Source organism: Anoplopoma fimbria, chromosome 23 (genome assembly GCF_027596085.1).
Source record: "Anoplopoma fimbria isolate UVic2021 breed Golden Eagle Sablefish chromosome 23, Afim_UVic_2022, whole genome shotgun sequence".
NCBI classification, from domain to species: domain Eukaryota; kingdom Metazoa; phylum Chordata; class Actinopteri; order Perciformes; family Anoplopomatidae; genus Anoplopoma; species Anoplopoma fimbria.
In genome coordinates this window covers 8,698,691-8,719,940 of record NC_072471.1, presented here as the reverse complement: position 1 = coordinate 8,719,940, position 21,250 = coordinate 8,698,691, and the positions used below count along the sequence as shown (strand labels likewise).

Sequence of the window (21,250 nt, the reverse complement as noted above, 5' to 3'; positions counted from 1 at the left end):
GGCCATTGACTTTCTGTTCCAGGGCTAAACAGCTGGACGAGTCTTCAGAGGGACATTTCAGTGCTCCAGGTTTAATTACCTCACCTCCTGCAGCTGCACTTAGATCTCTTAAAGACGACTAGTGACGAGCTGTTGTGTCATTGTGATGAGAAATAAACACATCACGGTTTCAGCTGTAAAAATAGTAACTTCATTATAGTACATGATACTAAATTGTTGCCAATTTAGTCGCCAATTATTCAATATAGGCACTGGAGGGACTGCAAATCAAGGAGTTGAATCAATTAATATTTATATTTTCACAATTTGTGATTATATTTGTGAAACTTTTATTCTTCCACTTTGAACATGACTCCCCTTGGACAAGAGAGTTTAGCTCGTACACATGAGGAGTATTTTATGGGAATATTTCAGTATTTTAAGACTCAATATGTTAAAAATGTGAGTACTTTAAGGCCATACAAAGCGGAAAACTAAGCCTCATAGCGGAGTCTGAGCCAAAAGCATTGCCATACCTACATAGTCTGGCTAAAACAGCTGATTTGTCTGTATGATGTTTATTTTTCAGCAGACATATTCTTCCTCCTGGAGAGCACACTGCCACAATGTTCTGGACTCTATGTTCCCATCAAAACCTGTCTAAATAAATCATTTTCTTTTATCTCTTTGGGAGGGCTGGGATACAGTTACGGCCCTTAACCATCTGTATGTTTTGCAAATTTTATATCTACTTCTGACAAATCAATGGCTCTCTGTTGTCACGCTGCTAACATAAAACTCTGAGCTAAATACTAAACGATACCATAAAGATGTAGTGATACGAAGGAAGGCTCGACAAAGAATTCACTGTACACAAGCACATAGATTTATTTATACAAATATAGTATGTATAACAATTGCATATCAACAGTTTGTTGTTCTTTTTTTTATCTTTACGGTAAGTACAGGACCATCAGCTTCAAAAATGTAAGTCAATTAAGAAAGAGTACCTGTGATTTAAAGATACAAAAAGGGATCTGTTTGAGATGTTCTTCTGGGTGAGTGAGTGAATGTCCTTTAAAACCTGAGCCCAGAGGTGACCTAATAGTAAAAGTCACCTTAGTGCTAACAGGCTGCGTATGGAATGGTAATATCTGACAGCAAGAACATAGTACGCATGAAAAATTATTTTACTCTGCTGGACTTGTGCATTTAGATGTAGATCAGAAAAGATGGAAATGATCACTTTCTGTCAACAAAGACTAATGAGCCACATTTTCATGACAAATGCAACTTCGTGACAGCTTTTCAGACAGCAGAACTGAAATAAAATCCTCTGGCATACAGGAAGTGATGCGTTTAATGTTTTGAATTTGTTCACGGTAAATAGAAGAAGAAAAAGAGGTAAAGCCTGCATGGTTGAATAATCAAATTAAAGAGCGCAACCTACAGAAAACAAAAAAATACAGAAAAACCCAAGAAGGTATCAGACACAAAAATCGACAACGCATTGATCTCTGGGAAGTGTATTGCAAAAAAACTAAACACAACAAGGAGCGCTTAGCACCAAAGATGGAGGCGACAGAAGTTACCACTCTAACTCTAAGTTTAAAAACAGATTTCCCTTACAGGTACGGAGTAAAAGATGATTGTCTGAACAGAAACAACAAATCGACATGAACTATGTGCTAACATTCAGCTGTTATACAAGGAATAGATCATAAATAATAATCTGCACGTATCAGAAAGAACACATAATACTTAAAAGGAACAATAAAACTCTATGTTAAATCTCTGATCTCATAAACTATAGTATAGACAGGTCTGAAAAATATTTCTAGCATATGTTTTTAATTAATTCCCACTCAAATGAAAATATTTTAATGACATTCTGTTTGTCTGTCGGAAACAGGACATTTCTGAGGGTTGACTTGAACCTCGATAAAATCTCATGGTAAAATGTATTTTCTAGATAAATCTCAGTTGGGAGTAAAAGTCGCAGTTATTGCACATTAATTATCCATGCCACGTTTAAATCAATAATCTCTTTAAATGGCACAGAGGATAGATTTGGACACAGAAGCTGCCTTACATTACATAAGACCCAGTTTGCTTTTACAACGATTTACATGTGCACCCATAGACTCTGTATTTACGCACGTATCCGATCGCGACTTTAGTGGTGAGATGTGAAAGCTGAAGATTGTGTCTTATTGCTAAACCTACAAGATACAAAATCGTTCCTGCTACAATATAGAAGGTAAAAAAGAGTTCACGTTTCATCCAAAATGGGACAAGTTTGACAACAAATAAAATAAACCGATGGTCATTCGTACAGAAACACGAGCACCAGTTGAAGAATCAATAGAAACACCACTGTACAAATGGCAAAAAAGGTGCCACGGTGTAATGGATGTTCAGGTAAGCAATCGAAAGTGGATGACTGTAAACGAATACAACAAACACAAGAAAAGGGAGACTAACAACCGGGGAGAACAACTCATAAAAAGAGGAATACAAAGTTAAAATGGACGACTCTCAGAGCTAGCCTCCCCTCATACTTGTTTCTCAGAGCACCAGTTTCAGGACGAACAAACGCTCTTTGTTTTTGCTCAGTAATCGGTGGAACACTGGAAGGGAGAGAGGAAGTAAAAAGAGTCTTCTACTTGTTGGTTTCCTCCACGACGGAGAGCTTCCTTTTTGGATCCTCGGCGCAAACAGATGGTCTTTGAGATCCACTTTTCCTTCACTTCTTCTTTTGGAACAACCTGCAGATCATTAAAGGAGAGAGACAAGCTGAGAGCGATGCTTTAGAGTGTTATCAAGATTATTCTGTATTGCCTGATTATTTTGATCACTATAACCCACTTTTAAGGTAGTTTTCAGCCATCATACTACCCAAATGTCATGGCTAACACAAGGAAAAGACCCCAAAATATTCCATCCTTTAAAAAACTCACCATTTTCATAACATTACATTAAGACTGTCCACTGGTTACCCTTCTTGAATAGGACATCTCTGCACCAATATGTGTGTCCTCACATGGCTGTACACTACTGTCTAGTAGTAGGTATATATTGTTCGCTAGCATTATGAATAGATCGTTTTAAATGTGGATTTAGTGGAGACTTTTAATTTAAAGGTGTAACTGGTGTGTTATATTTCCTACTTTCTTACTTTGTAAGATTGTGTGTTTTAACAGGAATAAGAATCTATTTATTTTAAGAACTATATGTGCAGCGCTTACGGTAGCTTTACTTCCTCTTTTCACACATGATTTTCCCATGGGAAGCTTTTTCTTCATTTTTTTTGCAATAAATGAGACGTATAGTTATTTTAAACATCTCTAGCGTGAATGTATTGATATTTTTTGCGTTTTACAGGTAAAGTTTTATATGTTTTTATTATCCATCTAGGGAGAAGAGTTTATTGAAACGTGTGTGTGGCTGCCTCACACGTTATCCATTTTCTTTGCTTTAAATTATAATTTTACTATACGTGTGACGTAAAGTTACTTTAAAACAAGTGCATTCATATTTTACGGTTCGTTTTATAGCAAAATGTGTATTATTTTTCATTATGAATCTTGTAATTAGAGGAAAAGGCGTGTGTTGCAGGTCTGCTGTGTTTTGCAGAGACAGTGTTGGTTTCTGTAGTGCAGCATGTTTAGTGACCCTGTTCCTCGTGTTACACAGACACAGAGAGCACATATGCAACAGAGACCCTGCATTGTCTGACTACAATTAAAAGGAAGTTATGTTTGTGCCTCGCAATAAATTGCTGAAGGAAAACCAAAATACAACACAACCTAGATTTATACCAACTTCACAGGCTTTAAATAAAGGTGGGCTGACACATTTTTCAACTGCAGCAGAAAAGTTATGTTGACTGAAGCTTATTATGAAAATGTATGCAGGGTCTAGTTGATGTGGTTAGTCACTAAAGTTTGCACATATATGCAGAGTTTCCTGCAGAGTTTTATAGTGGAGTCATAGTCCTGAAATACCTGAAATACCAGTTAATATAATTTTATAAATGAATACATTAAATATCAGGAAAAAGGAGCAAAGGCGGTATTTCTTCTATATATTTATCATCTGCTGATTATTCATCAGGAGATAAAAGCCTCACTCCAGCTAGTTGTGTAATGTAGACACCATCCAGGAGACAAAGACGGATGAACAACCGGTGGCTTATGTTGCATTCTTGTCCGCTTGTGCGTGTCACTTGGTCCGCGGCCTCTTGGCCCGCCAAAACAAATCCCTGCGCTCAGCACGCCGCCATTGATAAAACATGATCCCTGCTCCATTCCTTGTCTCTGGCTCCACCAAAAAACACACACTGTTGCAAGCGCCAAAATACCTTCCCAAGCTGCGACGTGCCAAGTGCAAGACGAGAGCTACGCCTGGGGGACTTAGCATCAAAAGGGCAGTGACTCTGAAATCTTGGACACATGCCCTCCTCCAGTATGTCGGGGAAAACGCTTAAATAATTCAAGAAGCCTGGGCGGAATTAAGCGTAGCACGATATGATTTAGCTTAATGGTGTGATTAGTGTCTGAGAAGTTTCTTCTTCTTTTAACACAGCGGAAGCGTGCTTTGGTCTGACTGGCAGTGCAGAGCTTTGTTCTAAATTTGGACTGTAATAATATTGTCTAAGGCCGAGGTATGTGGACCCTCCATGCAGCTGCAGCTTCCAAGTAAGAGCATTGCAGGCGTTATCTGCTTGTCCCCGTACCTGCAGAGCATGAGCCACAGATGTAATCGGTTTAAGCATATGAATAATTTACAGCCTTAACAACAGAACCACTGGCAGAAGAATTTGCAGAAGCAGTAAAGTTTGCACAGAGGATACTGACTGCTGAGTTTGCAAAATATACCTCTGAAGTTTTGGGCTTTGTGCCGGGATGTAAACGTCTGCACACGAGCAAAAAAAAAAGAAGAAAGATTCTCAAGGTAAAGCAGAGCATGGCGGAGAAAACTCAAAAGAAGAGCTGAACCTGCTTCCACTTCTCTGCATCTACATTCCTCTTCTGTTTGCTTTCAATATGTGTTACTCTTGCCACAACTGTTTTATACCAAGGTTGTTAAAAAAAAGTTAAACAAGGAAAGAGTTAAAGAAATAAAAAAAAAACAATAGATCATAAAAAGGTAAGCTTCTCGAGGAGATTTAAAATATGCTAATAATTCTGCCTGCAGGATCTTCTGACAGAAAAAGTTCGGTCACCTTGAAACTGGAACAGCTGGGAGGTTTAAGTCCGAGGCTTCACAAACTCATGTAGAAAATTATAAAAAGGCAAAACTATGTGTGGATATCTGCGGCCGCTACTCCCTCCTAAAATAGTATTCAGATCCAAAACTATGTGCTCATCTTGAGTGGACCAAAGTCCAGTCCAGTCTCAGCAATCCACACTATGACTCTGAACCAAAATATAGCAGTAAGCCAAAATAGGCAGCTAAGAACCAAATGTTAAATGCTCTAAATGGCATTCAATTCAAAATCACTATGAATAATTCAGCATAATTGGTGTTGTGGGTAATATAGAGTTTGATGAGAAGATAGATACCACTCTCAAATCTGTTTACTAAATATGAAGCTATAGCCAGGGGACAGTTAGCTTAGCTTAGCATAATGACTAGAAGCAAAGGGAAACAGCTAGCCTGGCTCTGTCCAAATGGGTAAAAAAACTCCACCTACCTGCAACCTCAAAAGCTCATAGCACATTTTTATTTACCACTTTTGTCCACAGGGACCGCCAAAATCACAACACAAAATGAAAGTTCCTAGTAGTAGCTTTAAAATCTGCTTCCAATGTCTCCAAGCCAATTAAAACTTGGTATTGGCTATTCATTCATGTCATCATCTTCTTCTCTGGAGGCATCCTCCCCCGCCCTCACCCTTAAAGCAATGAAGCGCCTCACCTACGACATGTGGTTCTGCTGAGAGGCCACATTCTGCTGTTGCTGCTGCTGCATGAGGATCTGCTGCTGCTGGCGCCGCCGGGCCGTGCGGAGCTTCTCAAAGCGGGCCTCCATCTCCTCCAGCACTTTGGGGGTGTAGCGGACCACCAGCTTCACACTGTCCTTGGCCGCCTTCAGCAGCTCCACCGCTTTCTCGTGGTGCTCGCCTTCAACGCTCTGCAGGGGGGTTTAGAGACGGAAAGAGGGCGTTTTGAAAGCAAGCTCATTTGAATATAGTTTTAAATATAGTTACTCCTCGTAGGAGAAAAAATTATTATTCCTCCATTTTTTATATACGGCTATATTATGTGAAATCAAGCAGGCTCTCATGCTGCTTCAGCTCTTCACTCAAGACATGTGCAGAACATTGATCTCAATAGCTCTGATGACTCACGTAGCAAACTGGAAATTAAATATTGCTTCATTTTGTTGCAAGAAATTCAGTCAAGGATATGTCTTTTTGGGAGCAGCCTTCAATAATAAATAAGGTCAGGAAAGCGTACACGCACTCTCCCTCCAAACCATATATTGTGTGTGATAATGTAATCGTGGTCAGACCTACCACACCGTTGACGGACAGGAGCTGATCCCCTCGCTTTAGGCCGCCGTGCCTCTCGGCCACGCCTCCGGGGATGATGCGGGAGATGTAGATAGGTGAGTTCTGCTCCTTGCCGCCCATCACGTTGAAGCCCAGCCCTTCCTCCGTCTTGGGCAGCTCCACCACTCGCGGGTGGGAGTGACCTTCGCTGGCTGCGAAAGCTGCAACTGTTGCCTGAAGGAAGAGAAGCAGGATGGGATTTCAGGCTTATCATCTCACTACTAACTGTCCTTAAAACCCTTGAAAAATATACCTGCATGTGCATATTTATTTTGAGACACTTTACAAAATACACACATTGACACACTGGACTGAATTGAACAAGAAATGTGTGTTTTTCGGCAAAAGAAGAGTGCAAAGTAAATGCGTAAGTAGTTCCCTGAGTTGAGTTTCTCTGCTGTACTTCCTCTTCATTACCTGCATCCTTCAGTAAAAATGGTAGAGCCCAACCATGGACCCAAAACTAAACTTAACCTTTACATCCTAAAACATTTGCTTAGTAGAGCTTGTAGGGATGTATAGGAAAATATCTTACTTGTAAAATGCCACCTCTAATTGAGTCTGGCAGTGAAAAACTACTAAACAAGTGAAAAATAGAAATATAAATTTATCATAGAGACCTTTAGATGCGGTTGAAGCTCCAAAAGTATGACCCTTTTGTATCAAATGTAGTTCCCAAAAGGTCAAGAATGAACTCTGATGCTCAACTACATTTATCATCTTTGAAAAAGCAACAAAGAAAACATTAGCTTATATTCTTCTTCATTACACTTGCAATGAATGCAACGGAGGACTTTAAAAAAATAAAAGTACTACAAAATGGTCATAAAGGTGGGTTTATAATGTGAACCTCTCCTGCACCTTCTCATTCCAGTCAGGACCGCTGCAACAGAGTGTTTGGATTTAGTCAGGGCCGGGGATTTCCACTCTCCGGCTATCCAAACACATGAACCACACTGAAGGAACAGCCAGACAACTTTCACCCCCCTCTGTATCTGTACAAGCTTGTTGACGTTGCTCTCTGGCTGTTGGGGTTTTCCTTGAACCGCGAGCTCCTTGCTCCTCACACATTCAGAACAAAAGCACCAAGGAGCTTGTTAGCCGAGGCTGGGAAAGCTAATGGCAGACGAACAAGAGAACGAGACACCCCGTGCCCACTGATGCACAGATGCATCGCCAAAGGGGCCTCGCTGTCAAGTCGGCGTCATCTGTGATATGTGAGGTGGATTGAGAAAAAAGGGAGGATGAAAAAAAAGTAGAGGGAGGGGAGGTTCTATCAGAGGCTTTTCGCAGATGTGTATCCAAATTCCCCAGCAGCAGGCAAGTATCTTGGCACTTTGAGGTCTTTGACGCTCCCTCCATCGCCGTCTCTGCTCTCTCTCTCTTACATATTCATATCTTCATATCCACATTAATTTCTACTCAAACTGTTTCACTCGTTTCTCTTTCCTCTCCTGCTGCCTGTTTTAATTTGGTTGTGGTGTTCTACCAACTTCCCCTCTCCCTCTCTTTTCTCTCCCTCTCTCCTCCTCCCTCCCTCTCTGTCCCATTGTGAAGCTAAAAGGCAGCTCCTTTAGCATGCATGCCGTCTCCTCACCAGGCCTCCCAGCACATCGACCTTCCCAAGTTTATCTCGATTTCTGCGAGCGAAAAAAAGAAAAAGAAGGAATGTGGCAGATGGCCGGCGCCTCTCAAACACAGGAGGCAATTCAAATAAAAAAGCTTGCTCGAGGATATTTTCTAGATAACAACTCTGTACAGCGTAAGCATGACTTCAAACATCAAAAGTCAATTGATCATGAGCTCCCATTATTTTCTCTGCAGCCCGTACGGCCCTGATAGTCCCTGTCTCCATTAAGATCAGTAATAAAAGCCTCGAGCCAGGAATTAGAGGCTGAATTGATTTAATTAATGAAGCAATCAAAGAGAATCGAGTTGTTCAGGTGAAACACAAATCTCAACTGTCGGGAGATTCACCATCTCACTGACTTAATTGTTCGGGAGGCAGATGAGCACAAGTATATATTTCTCACGCATTTTCTTTTCCTTTCCGATTACACGTGTGGTACAAATTGAATGCAATCAACACTCTGATATAGAGAGAGAGTTAAACAACTTTCAAAAAATTCAAGTGCTTCCAGTTGAGTGTCCCCACAGCTAAGCCATATAAGGCCATTAGCTGTGTGCTTAATTGCCCAGTGGAAATGCAATTTTAATACAGATTTAGGAGCAATAGCTTCTTAAAGTTTGGGGCAAAGAGAGAAAAGTAGGAAGGAGTTTTAAAGCTGCTTAAATCATGTCATTATGGTTGCTTCGGGCTTAGAAAACTTTTTTCCAAGCTTAAATATTGCAGTTTCTTCGTAGGGGGAAATTACTTTTCTCACGAATAGATTTATTTTTCCATCACAAATGGTGTGCACTTGACAAATGACACAATATATTCGAAATGCAGTAACAGATTGGAAGAAATCAACAAGATTTACTGACATTCTAATTTTGTGAATCCTTTTTGTGTAAAGAACAGTTTGACAATACATGGCAGAAATATAGTTGTTTCCTTTTTTTGCACGGATACAACTCAACCTTTTCATCTAAGAAAACGACAAAAAGAAAAAAATACATTAGAGCTTTAGAGGCTTGCTTCCAGCCTTTATGCTAATTCAAGCTAATCACCTCCTGATCCACACTTAACAAACAGACATGTGAGAAATGTCAATCTTCTAATCTAACTCAGAGCTACAAAGCCATTAAGTGTGTTCATCAATATGTTGAATCATTCTTTTAACCAGGTGTTCAATTACAATTCAGTCGGCCTTGCACTATTATGTGTGCAGGCAGTGGAAACAAATTTCCTCCAACATAGGACAATAAATTATCTATCAATCTATCTTTGGCTCAGGGCAGCGTATTGGTTGGAGGAGGCAACAAAAGAGAATAAAGCACTCATCATCTGAAACCTCGTACCATCTCTCTGCATTCATCATCCCTTTCTGTCCATATCCTCCACCCTCCCATTGAACTAGTACTGTGATGTACTGAAGAGGAGTCGACCCAGCTGGACGCTGAACAACTGAAGGACATGGAGGTACTCTCAACTCTTCTCCTCCCCTCATCCACATGAAATCAGACATATCCGCCTGCTTTGTTTTCTAGGCATGTGTCTTTGGCAGGTGAGGCACCGACGACAAGTCTGACCGTGACACTCGTCTCTTTTGTTCACCGAAATTTGCTTATTTCATTCACACTGCACCAGGAAATGTCTCTGTTCTGATTTTGTCCTTCACCTGTGACACGACTGTGATGTCTTTCAAACAGCAGGCTAAAACAATCAAAAAATGTCTGCCTGTAGAAGCAAGGGTATGAAAAAAGATGAGCCTTTTTTAAAGATTGACATCTTATATGAGTTTAAAGCAATGAACAGTAATGAGCTGTCATTAAAAAATCTCTTAAAAGCGGTGAATCATGATAAAACATCAAAATCTGCAAAGTAAATGTGCACTAAAATCTTTGACCAAGAGATCCAATAAGATACAATGAGCTTGTCAGTTATGATAATAGTAAAACAAATATGTTTTTATCATTATATAGTTTTGCAGTCATTTTTCATCCAGGTTGCGTCATCGGTGTTGCTAGCAGATTAAATGCTTGCTTAATGGGAGTAAAGCAGAATAAAGATGGAAATCAAGTGGCTGCTAATCTGATGATTCGGGGTAAACATGATGTGGATTTAAAGAAAGCTTTACATCTCAAAGAAATTTAGTAACGGTAAGATTGTTGAAATAAGGATGAAGAGCTGGTCATTCTATTCCTATTAAAGGAACAAGATTTAAATATATATAAATATATTTTTGAACACCTTATGGTACCTAATAAATTCTATAATGTGTGTAGCCGTAATAAAGAAACATTTGATACAGATTTATATGAGCTATCAATGAAACCTCTGCACCCTCTGAGAAAGGAAATGATTGAGGCATAGCGGTCATGTCTTTAGCCAGATCCTAATCATTCATTGTGTCAGTCATTACAGATCCAGACACTCCCAGGTGCCCTGAAGTAACCCCATTACCCTCATGTGACCATCTCCGCCTACTTACTCACCTGCTCCCCATTTCCCTGATTAGTCCTGCAGTTTATAAACTGCTCAATCTTCACTCTGTCTTTGTCAGGCTGTCTAGTGTGTGTCTGCCCAGCTTTCCAGTGTTATGCTTCCTGCATGGTCTGCTACCTGACCCCACAGCTTGATTATTCTGAGAAACTTGGACTTTTATCTTACCTGCCTGTTTTTCACGTGTGCTTTTGGCTTCAAGCTTGTCTATTTTCTGAGCAGTTAAAATAGGAGAGTTACTTGAAAATAAAAACCAATATCTCCTGGGCTCGATACCACATGAGATATATCCATTCTGTTAAATCTGCTTGTTTGGAATATCTGAAAGAGTCCAATATTAGTCAACCTGTTATTCTACTTGTGTGTATTGTATTCTGACTATAATACATGCTACATTTTCCCTCGCATCCTCGATTTTAAAGATTAAGGAAAAGCAAAACAACCTCAGACAGAGAACGCCTCCTAATGCTTTCCAAATAAACTTCAGTTTTGCATAATTCATTCATTGTCTCTGAGTCCGACCAACAGCACAACAAAGATGTAAGCTAACTGCATTGGGATTAGATTACAGTACTAGTGGGGAAACTTGCCGGCTAATCAAAGTAGCTGTCTCTTCATCTGCACATGCCGGTTTGTTTACGTGTGTGAGACTTTGGGTCGCTGTGGATTTAGCGAGATTGCATGCTAGAGAAGAAAAAAGGTTTGTTATTGTTTTCTAAGGCAATTCAAGAAAAATAAGTAGTTTTTTTCCAGGTGACTCATTTCCCTTTGCAGTTAGCAAGTAAAGTCCATTTTATTTAAGTAGCCCAATATCACAAGGGGCTTTACAATCCGTGCATCTCCTAGGGGAACTCTGTCTGACAAGCGTTGTATGCATTTATGTAAAACTGAAGTTTTGTCGTGCAGTTATGAACAAACTGTGTAAAAACAAACCACAGCTTGAACTATATTCAGTTACTTTCTCTCTTATTTTTTCTTTCATAAAGATCAGTAATTAAACTGTGGTATTGCAGCAAAGAAACATGTGATATTCAGCCTTATTTCTGCCAAAAAACAGCACTGTCATGTGTTGTTGATTCATTCCATGCACATTCTTAGTGAGGGCCGTTAGCAAAGTAAAACCCACTTTGCTGATTTCATTCTGCTTTGGCCAGAGGACAAGATGAGAATGATATCACCGGCTAATATGACTCACAGAGAGTTTGCAACTCATTCGTCACATTTTATGTATTTATACCAAATAATAACTGGTGTAGAGATCGGCTGCAGATCTCCAGAGCAGCTCTTACCTTGGCTGTGGCCCTCGCCTGGTATTCTGGACAGCCATTCACTGTAATGGTTTCATGCATGTACTGGTACACCTGAAAGAAATGAAGAGAGACAGGCGTTATAATTATGTTTCACACTAAAGATCACAATCCTGCGCCAGAGCCCAAGCAGGACATTTCCACAGTCATATAATGGGTTTCTTTCACAGCTGGCTGTACAGAAACTGCATTAACAGAATGACTGAGGGAAAAACAGCCACCATTCAGGCCAAGGGTTATTTTGTGCTAGTGCTAATTGCACCACCCACAATCTTGCACATGCAAACAATATGCAAATCCTAAGAAGATAAGAGAATATTTCAATAACTGTATTAAGGATGTTTTAGGGTGTAAGTATACCAGCATTGAAGATAATATAATCTTAGCAAAATCTAGCTGAATAGTGTTCTTTATTTGTGCAACGCCTTGGTATGAAAAAGAGCCGACTGTGGCTCAGTGGTAGAGCGGGCTGTCGATGTCCTTGGGCAAGACACTTCACCCCAAATTGCTCCTGTAGGCTGTGCCCATGGTGTATGAATGTTATGAAAGTACAAGACCATTTACCCGTTACCATCAATTAGAATAAATAAGAGAAAATTGCAACTCTTACATGTAGCTCTGGAAATGGAGGCACGATCTGATCCTGAGACCTTAATACACAGCATTAAAAGTCATTGTCACAGTCAAGAAGTCATACATTACTGCTGGGCCTGAGTTGGTGCCAAGACATTTGGTTATTATATGTCCAGGTTGGTGAAAAACAAGATTTATTTGCTATTTGCTGAAGCAGACAGAACCAAAGCACACAGCTGAGGTTTCCAGATAAGATGTGTCTTTTAATGACACCTTATAACAAAAAGCAAGAGGAGGAAAGAGAAAGCGTCGAATGAGGATGTGATGTTAATATACTGTCGCACAAATGTACCCTTTTGTGGAAGGGGAACTTTTGACAGACACCATTCATTTATATCTCCACCAAACCAGTCAGCACTGCAGCTTAAAAGCAGTCAGATCCTTCCAATGGTAAATGGAGATGAAAGTGATTTAGATGTATGGGCTGATTACAAAAAGTCTCAGAGCAAATGTTTTTTGCTGAGTTGGTGCAACTGACACGATGAAACACATAAATTACTGCAAAGATCACATGATTCCCAAACACAAATCATCTTGTTTTACATTTTACATTAATTGCAGTTTCAGTTCAATAAGCGAATGAGGAAACAAGATTCTTATCAGAGGAATGATGAAAATTTCCCCAAATAATCTCTCCTCTATGATTTACAATATATGTTGTGGCTCTGAAATGAATTTTCATCATCTGTTTCCACTCGCTCAATGATTTCTCTCATCAAAGCGTGGCAGCTCGCCCAGAAGTGAACACACACCTGAAGGCCTTTTGTACAACCCTACAAAAGGCCTTGCTTCTCTGATCCGTCAAAAGGATGTATACTTGCAGGATACAAACTATGCCATATGTGTATGTAAAAGATCTCAGAGATTGGGGGAAAAAATATCCCTGAGCTTCTGTTGTCTTGTTTGCTCATGAATCTCAAAGACCAGCTGAGAGTGCGGCTTTACGTTTAATACTTGCAACACATCTATAGCGCTGATGCATTCGGGGGAAAAGCAGCCTGCAGTCCACAAACACACACACTCAGCTCCCAAAAGGTACCTTTCCCCGAGGTCTTCTTCCACCTTTGCACATTTTGAGGGCTGAGCACAGCTTTATAAATGCCATGAAAGGCTTTTCTTGCCTCCGTCTGCCTGCAGAGTGGCTACCTTATTCCCTCAGTTGTCTTTTTATTTTTAAAACACTACAGCAACTGCTAATTACACCTATTTATTCTACCTGCAAATGTCTCTCATTCTTAGCACTTTGGCTTCATCTATATGGTAAAGAAAAGGCTTTTTGCTCTTCAAACATTGATCTCTGTTACATAACTGTTAAGTAGAGTCTCTTTTCAAACATGACAGGAGTGTTACAGATAGAGCTGCAATGCCCGTGAAATATTTGGCATCTAGTGTGTGAGTGGGAGCAGTGGTACAACAGTGATTTAAAGAAGAGTGTTCTCAGTTCTCTCACAGGGTGCATCAGGGATGGTTGTTAAAACTTACTTTGTAGAGCAAAGCTTAATTAATGACCACTGTGAGTGCCAAGGAAGCTGCCTTCTCACTAGCGGATACTCTAATAAAGTTTTGCATTCTTTCCCCATTTATTAGATGGAATACACAATACAGTACGAGAGTGCCTCTGCAAATATATAAACTTAATAATAAGTACAAGTAGTATGAGTCCTATTTTCTCAGGACTAATACTACTTTTTGGTTCATACAGTATGCAAAAAGAAAATACTATTTATCTTTTGTTCCAATAGTGCAGCGAAACAAGCTGAAAACACAACGTTAACACATTATCTCTTTATCAGTAGCTAACATGTTAGCCTCCTGCATTAACCAATCCAGAAGACACATTAACAATCATTAAGTGTCTAGTTTCTGCTATCTGGTCCGATATTCACTCTCTTTTAGCTCTGTTTTTGGTCTCCACCATTTCCTTTGAGGAAATAATTTGGCCCTTTAGCTGTTAAATGCTCCACTTTTTTCACCAGCTGGTCGCTAACTTTGTCTTTCTGTTGTGGCGTATGAATGACATGAAAATTTGCAAGTCTTTTAGCATGCAGTAAAGACGCCATTTTTGCGTCTTTGTACGTCATGTCGTCCTCACTGACTGCAATGCTTAAACATAACAACATGGCGTAAAATGACACACGAAAAGGGCTAAAATGTGTTATCATGACATGAAGAATGTCATAAAATGTTGTGCTATTTAGCTTTTGTATTTTGAACAGCCGCTTCTGGAAACAACACTGATGAGAGCGGTGAGACCGAACTACCAAAACTGTGCAGTTGCGGCCAGAAAACCAAAACAATGAGCTGATAGTAGTATAATTATCTGTGAATTGAACACTATGAGCGACCCCTTTCACATACACATAGTAATTTGATCTATTGCTACCACAACATTTTTTTCGTATTGCAGCTTTAAAAATCTCTTCTTCACAGTATTTATTAAACGTATACAAAATTGTGAGCATATGAAATGATAATAAACTGGGAAATGTATTACTGTGAGTGTTTTAAAGGAGGCGAAACAAGATGCGCCTTACATATCTCTCTCCATATTTAACCTGCATGCTGTGCCCTGAATAACAGAGCCATAACACAGAATAAACAGCTGTGATCTTTTGAATGTCCGTCTGCTCTTGTTGTGGCTGCACTTTGCTCTAAAGAGGCCAGTTATCCTGCGGGCATCTTTTCAATTACCCTTCTGCTTTCTGCTCTTACCAGATGTCTTCACTGCCCGTCCCTATACAACCCTCTCCTACATTCTTCCTTTTTTTAACCCAACACACATTATTCCTGATAGGATACCAGAACTGGCTCCTACAAGGACGACGCCACAAAGCCAGAGAGTAGAGGAAGATGCCTGCTGGGCAAACTGACATGACAACGCTGCTTGTAACCATGGCTTCCTGCTTCCTCTACTGAGTCAGCGAGACGAGGAGGAGGGAGGGGATGGGTAAGCCTGGTTGATGTGGTTTGAAAAGGATGAAATACACTTCCCCTCTTTGTGGTGCCAACCGTGACACGGAGGGGAAAAATATTGAAGTTGCACAGACTGAGTTAATGTACCTTTCATCCTTTAACTTGATGTGACGTGAGAGGCCGAGGCACCGGGATTGAAATCAACAAAAATCCTCCACCCTCGCTTGTTTAAAAGAAAAAGAAAAACACAATTATGTTGATTGAAAATCTCCGCCGAGGTGGAAAATCAACTGCAAATGTTAAAGCTGATGAAAGATGCCATCACTCTGGTCTGCTTTTTTTTTGCACTTCCTGTGTTGGCCAAGTGGGACACTCTTACCCAGTAAAACTGAGAATTCCCACTCTCCATCATTTCCAGTTGGTTAGCTCTTCCAGTCATTTCGTCTTGTGTCCTTCCTTTCCCATTTGCAAGGCTGATTGACCCTGACAACTCATTCAGGCAGATGCAGTAAGACGAGATCCCCCCCCCCTCCTTCACCATTGATGAACGAGGCGGGGAAAGACAGCCAGCTCTTCAAACTCTGTCTCTTTGTCATTTAGCCCAACACTGCTGAACAGACTCTTCTCCCTGCTATCCATTCCTCATATTGACAGCTAGCCTGTCATCCTTAACGAGGCTGATTCATGTTCGGTAGATTCTATTGTTGTAGACGTATAGAGTACAGGATTGGGTGTGGAGGTGGACTTACAGTGGGGTTCTCACAATATGGACAAGATTAGTATCTCCAACTTTCCAGGCTGTGCGTCGGCCCTCCAGGCTGTGAAATGAGCTACATCACGTATGTGTGTGTGTGGAGGAAGGAATCATATCCCAGATTAAGGGAAAGGTCATCCGTAATAATGAAATGTCACAGAGGTGTGTGTGTGATCAAAATGAACAACAGGAGGATTTGACTCACAGTTTAACCTATGTCTTACGGCTCTTTTAACTTGAGGGTGGTTAACACTGATGGATGACATACAGGAGAGAGAAGTGAGTGCAGTCAGAATTAATTAGAAAACAAAGTCTGGAGGAGGTGGAGGAACGTGTTCATATTAGAGGACTATACCAGTGTTTTTGCTCTTAAAAAAAGCTACAACAAAGCATATAGTACTTTTTTAGAAGGATGGATGAGTGCATTTTTCCTCTTCCAGGTGGCTACTTCATTCATATTAATGTCATCATGTTCTGAAAATCAACATTGAATGACTTGAGATTGGTATTCCATCAATATGAACATTTTATGTCAGGTAATGTTATCATGTTGTGGTTGTTTTTGTGGCTGAAAGTGCTGATTTATTTCTTACATATTTCTTCTAGTGGTGTGTTCATGTGCTGGTGGGAAGCTCCGACATCTGAGATATCAAAAACAAAAAATCATACCCAAGCACGGATTTATTATGCTAGTTCTCACTAGATGTCCCACAACTTGAAGCTTGCATGGCTACTTCTGATTAGTTAGTTATCCCAAGTGTGGTAGTCATGACCACCTTAACCGAGACCAGGTCAAGACCAAGACCAAGACCAGACCAGTGTCCTACACTGCATGACACACTTGACATAAAATGTGGAACATGCACAACCATAGGCCCTCCTCAAAATCGATCTAAAAGATCCACATCCCCTAAAAACACCAACAGAAGACAAATGAAAATCCCTCTTCATTCACCTCTTTCATATCCATATATACAATATGTGTGTATGTATAAGTGTACCATGAGAAATGTCTTGATAAACTAATCACAAGGCATTGCTGAGGTGAATTTTATGTGTCGGAATTGTCTTTTGCTTTTTATGATCAAACCAAAACAGAAGAGCTTAAGTCAACTAAACCATCTTTTTTTTTTTACATTCCTGGGTCAAGTTATGAAGCAGAAGCTTTGCATGCAATCACAAAAATGATTGACAAAAAAATCAAGATAAAACAATGGCAATTTAGTGATATCCTGAGTCCTCTTTGGTCTCAAGACCAATGTCAAGTACTACAGGATGTGACTGTCTCCTCTATTTGTTTCCGGAGCTAACAGTTCATCCAAACACCCAGCTGTTGAGAACTGTGATATTTTACTACAACAACTCCTGCGTAATCACAATAATAGCCTAGAGAATGCAATGACCAGCACTTACAACCTGTCCTCCAACTGGCTCAGCACCACAGCGAGAAGCCTTTCTGTCATCGGCCCTCACAAACCTGTAATCGACTACAGTCAGCCTCTCTGCGGCCCACTTATCCCAGAGCAGCTCTAGTGGTTTCCCTGGTGACTGTGTTTGGCCAGCTCTTTGTGGATGAAGTGGTCTGCATCTTTGCCTTCTTGGAAAAGGGCATGGGCTGCTGCTGAGGACTTTTGAGAGTCATTGTCAACAGTGACTGGCCCTGAGATCAATCAGCTGGTTGCCAGGCGTGCAGTCGGTGTCTGGATGTGGCAGTTTTCCCCCGAGAGGGCCGGAGCAGATCTGGACCCTGCTAGACGAAAAGGACTAGTGTTTCTCTTCCTTTCTGTCACTCTGCATGATGTCTGGGTTTTTACGCAATGCTCTGTCAGAAGCCATTTCCACTTATTGGTGTCACTGCCAGTGTCGGCGACCTTTTCATTACTAGATGTAAACAAGGCTTCTAATGAGTTTCTATGTGAAATATGCTGTGAAGACTATAGAAATAAAAGAGTATTACTTTGTAGCAGTGTTGTAATACATAAATGGATCCTCGTTCTTGTTTTTAAGTGACAAACAGAACATGTTATGGTTTAAAAAGTGAGCTTGGTAAACCAGAGATCTCAGCAGCTGGCCTAAAATTCCCTTGAGTCGTTGATCCAAAACACATTACGGTTATTTGGTGCTCTAACGCGGTGCAATCCAAATCCAAATGTCACGTTAATTTACAACACAACAACATTCTGATTGTCCTCTAATTGTCTGCTTTCACTCCGGGACAAAATACGCGTTGACTTTGTTTGCAATTAACGTGCAACACTGATGCCACCGTGGCATTTGTCATCTGTCTCTCTGCTCCTCAAAGTCCTGTTTGCTGAGCTAATACATATGTCTGGGTGAACGCTGCAGTATATCACAACAGACAGGACACTAAATATACAAGATCTGCTGGTATCAGCCCCGCGTAGTAGTGTCATGTAGAGTGAATGCTCTTGTTTGCTTTGTGCCCCGTCCCCCTGATGAATGGTGTTAAGATGATGGATCAGTGGGTGGCCGTTTTAGCGTGCGTGTGAATGAAAGCATTCAGCTCGAGAAGCAGAAAAAACTCCTGTTTATGATTCACACTTAATTCCCACCCTGTAAAACGTGATTAAAACCAATCTCTAACAGTGATTTGCTTGATTAAAATTCAATGTAACGAGCTTATCAAGCCTTCAAGTTAATGAAATCCTCGTAAAGTTTTATGACCTCGTGATCATCCAAATGTTTCGCGTGAATTTTTAATTCAGTCAAAAATTCCCTGTTGCTGCTCAGCTCCAGCAGCAAAAGGGCAAAGCAATAATCTCACATTTTCATTATGCAGCGGTCATTTTTGATTGATGGAACTTAAAGGCGCATTCTCAGATTTTGTTGTTTTATAGTCATAATTTCTCTGAGTTGCTGAGTTTCAAAGCATCAGCATTGATCTGGGAACACATTTTTAGCACCACTGTATACTGCAATAAATTCAGTGATATGTCTTTCACCTTCAGAGGAGCCAAGTCATGGGAACACTATATTAACAACTTTAGCACAGCAGCCGGTTTCACAAATTTAGCTGTAAATGTCATGCTAAATTCTACTTTATAACTACTTAACACTACATTTGCCACTTTATTCACTTGCGGCACAGCTAATTATACAGCACTTAAACTTTAATTGACTGCAACCAAAGTGAAACTTTCATCTCGTGCAGGATTCTGGTAATAAGAGAGAAGGCAACTTAATACATCTAACAGATAAAAGTCCTGAATTGTCTAAGTTTGAAATGCTGTCCCTGAAGTAATGTAAATAATATCATCATCACAAAAAGCCTGCAAACAACTTCATTCTTTGCATAAAAGATTCTGCAGAAGTCATCACTTCACACTGTGCACTTTAAATAACCCTCTACTGCGAAATATGTTATTATACTTTTAAAGAGAGATCTGAATCTCTCTAGTGTGTTTGTTTCTAAGTAAACATTTTCAAAGAACGATGAAGTTGAAAATATGTCATTACTCTAATGAGCCCAGTCTACAGTCACATTTAAGATACGGCATGATGAGATGAAAAGTCAATGGAGAGAAATTAATGGGCCCAAAAAACATGTTAGCGCAAACTAATGTAAAGATGTCGATGTTGTGTTTGTATCTCCTGGGACTTTATGAATCTACTTTATATTGAAAACATACAGAAGTGACAGGAAAAACAGAGAAAGGCTACAGGGAAATAACAAAAAGAAATTAAGTTCCTGGTGAGTTCAATCAGAGACTGAGCAGAACAAACACACACTGATGAACTCCTTTACCAGAATTATTCTGCCCATTATTCTGAAACCCCATTATTCCGCAATATGTCCCATAGGACTGAAAGCCAACTTGTCCAACGGCTCTTTATCCCTAAAACAAACACCCATTTCTCCGAAATACGCACTCTCTGTATAACAAAAAGAAGCAAATGGCTATTATTATGCATGATGATGTCATCGGATATCCCCGATATGCTTAATACTACTGGGAATGCACCTAAGTTGAATGGGAATGGGAATTTGAGGGGACAGGGTTGCCCGAAGAGATTAGGAGTTTCGTTTTGAAACAAAATTTTGATCGAGCCGTGTTGTTTTTTAAAAAGGTGTCTTTTCAGAATGAAACAGCTCAGTATTACGTGAATAATACTTTGACTTTAAGAACTACAAAACAATGCTATTGTTAAAATATTGGCCGCTCCCATCTTTCTAGCCATTCTTACACAAAAGGTAATAAAGATGGACTTGAAACAGGCCCATGGAAGGTTTCAATTTAAATTTTGAGTTGTATCTCGTTGTAAGTACCTTGTATGGTGCAACTTTACAAAGTGAACTGACTACAACACTATGTTCAAGCAATGCTATACGGCCACTAGACAACAACTTGCTGTTTTCTAGTATTTCTTCCACGTTATTGGGTATCATTTCTTCACTGAAATTGATGTGTTCTTCTTTTCTTTTTTGTTTGGAATAAATAGAAAAGGTAATAAGGTCTTAACACCACATCAACCATGACCGAACAGATTAAACAACAACAACTTCATCAACAGCAACTCCAAGGACAAAAACATTCCAGTATACCGAGCACAATGATTGATTGGAAGAGGACTGCAACAAGGTGTGCAACCATGAGAAAGGTCATCATAAAAAGTAGAAAACAAAAAAAATAAATAAGAAAAAGAGTGAAAAGACATGAGTCATGTTGGTGTTCACGGACCAGTGGTTCCCTCCCCTTGACAGTGACTCACCTCTCGGATGGCTGTGCAGAACTCACTCTGAAGGACTTTCTTCAGAGACTGGAGCTTGTGACCGGGCACGTCACCCGACTCCTGCAGCTTCTCCAGCAGCTCGATAGCCCGGGCAACATCTGGCGGAGAGAGAGAGAGAGACGGAGAAAATACCCAGTTCAATGACATTAACGGTGCAGCCAAGTGAAAGACGCTGGAGCGAATCCATGGGTGGGATAATGAAAATAGACTTAGTCAAGGCCAGCTGGGAGCAAGAAAGATAGAAT

General features: G+C 40.2%; 1 protein-coding gene across 1 annotated transcript in view; it reads right to left on the bottom strand.

The window, feature by feature from the left end:
• Positions 1–870: 870 nt before the first annotated feature.
• lin7a (lin-7 homolog A (C. elegans)) overlaps positions 871–21,250 on the bottom strand; it is a 34,018-nt gene continuing 13,638 nt past the window's right edge. Inside the window, exons 2-6 of the mRNA XM_054624584.1 lie at positions 20,985–21,103; positions 11,936–12,007; positions 6,503–6,712; positions 5,902–6,117; positions 871–2,747 (exon numbers count right to left, since the gene is read on the bottom strand). Coding sequence (XP_054480559.1) covers positions 5,902–6,117; positions 6,503–6,712; positions 11,936–12,007; positions 20,985–21,103 — 617 coding nt within the window. The 3' untranslated portion in view covers positions 871–2,747. The remainder of the gene's footprint in view (positions 2,748–5,901; positions 6,118–6,502; positions 6,713–11,935; positions 12,008–20,984; positions 21,104–21,250) is intronic.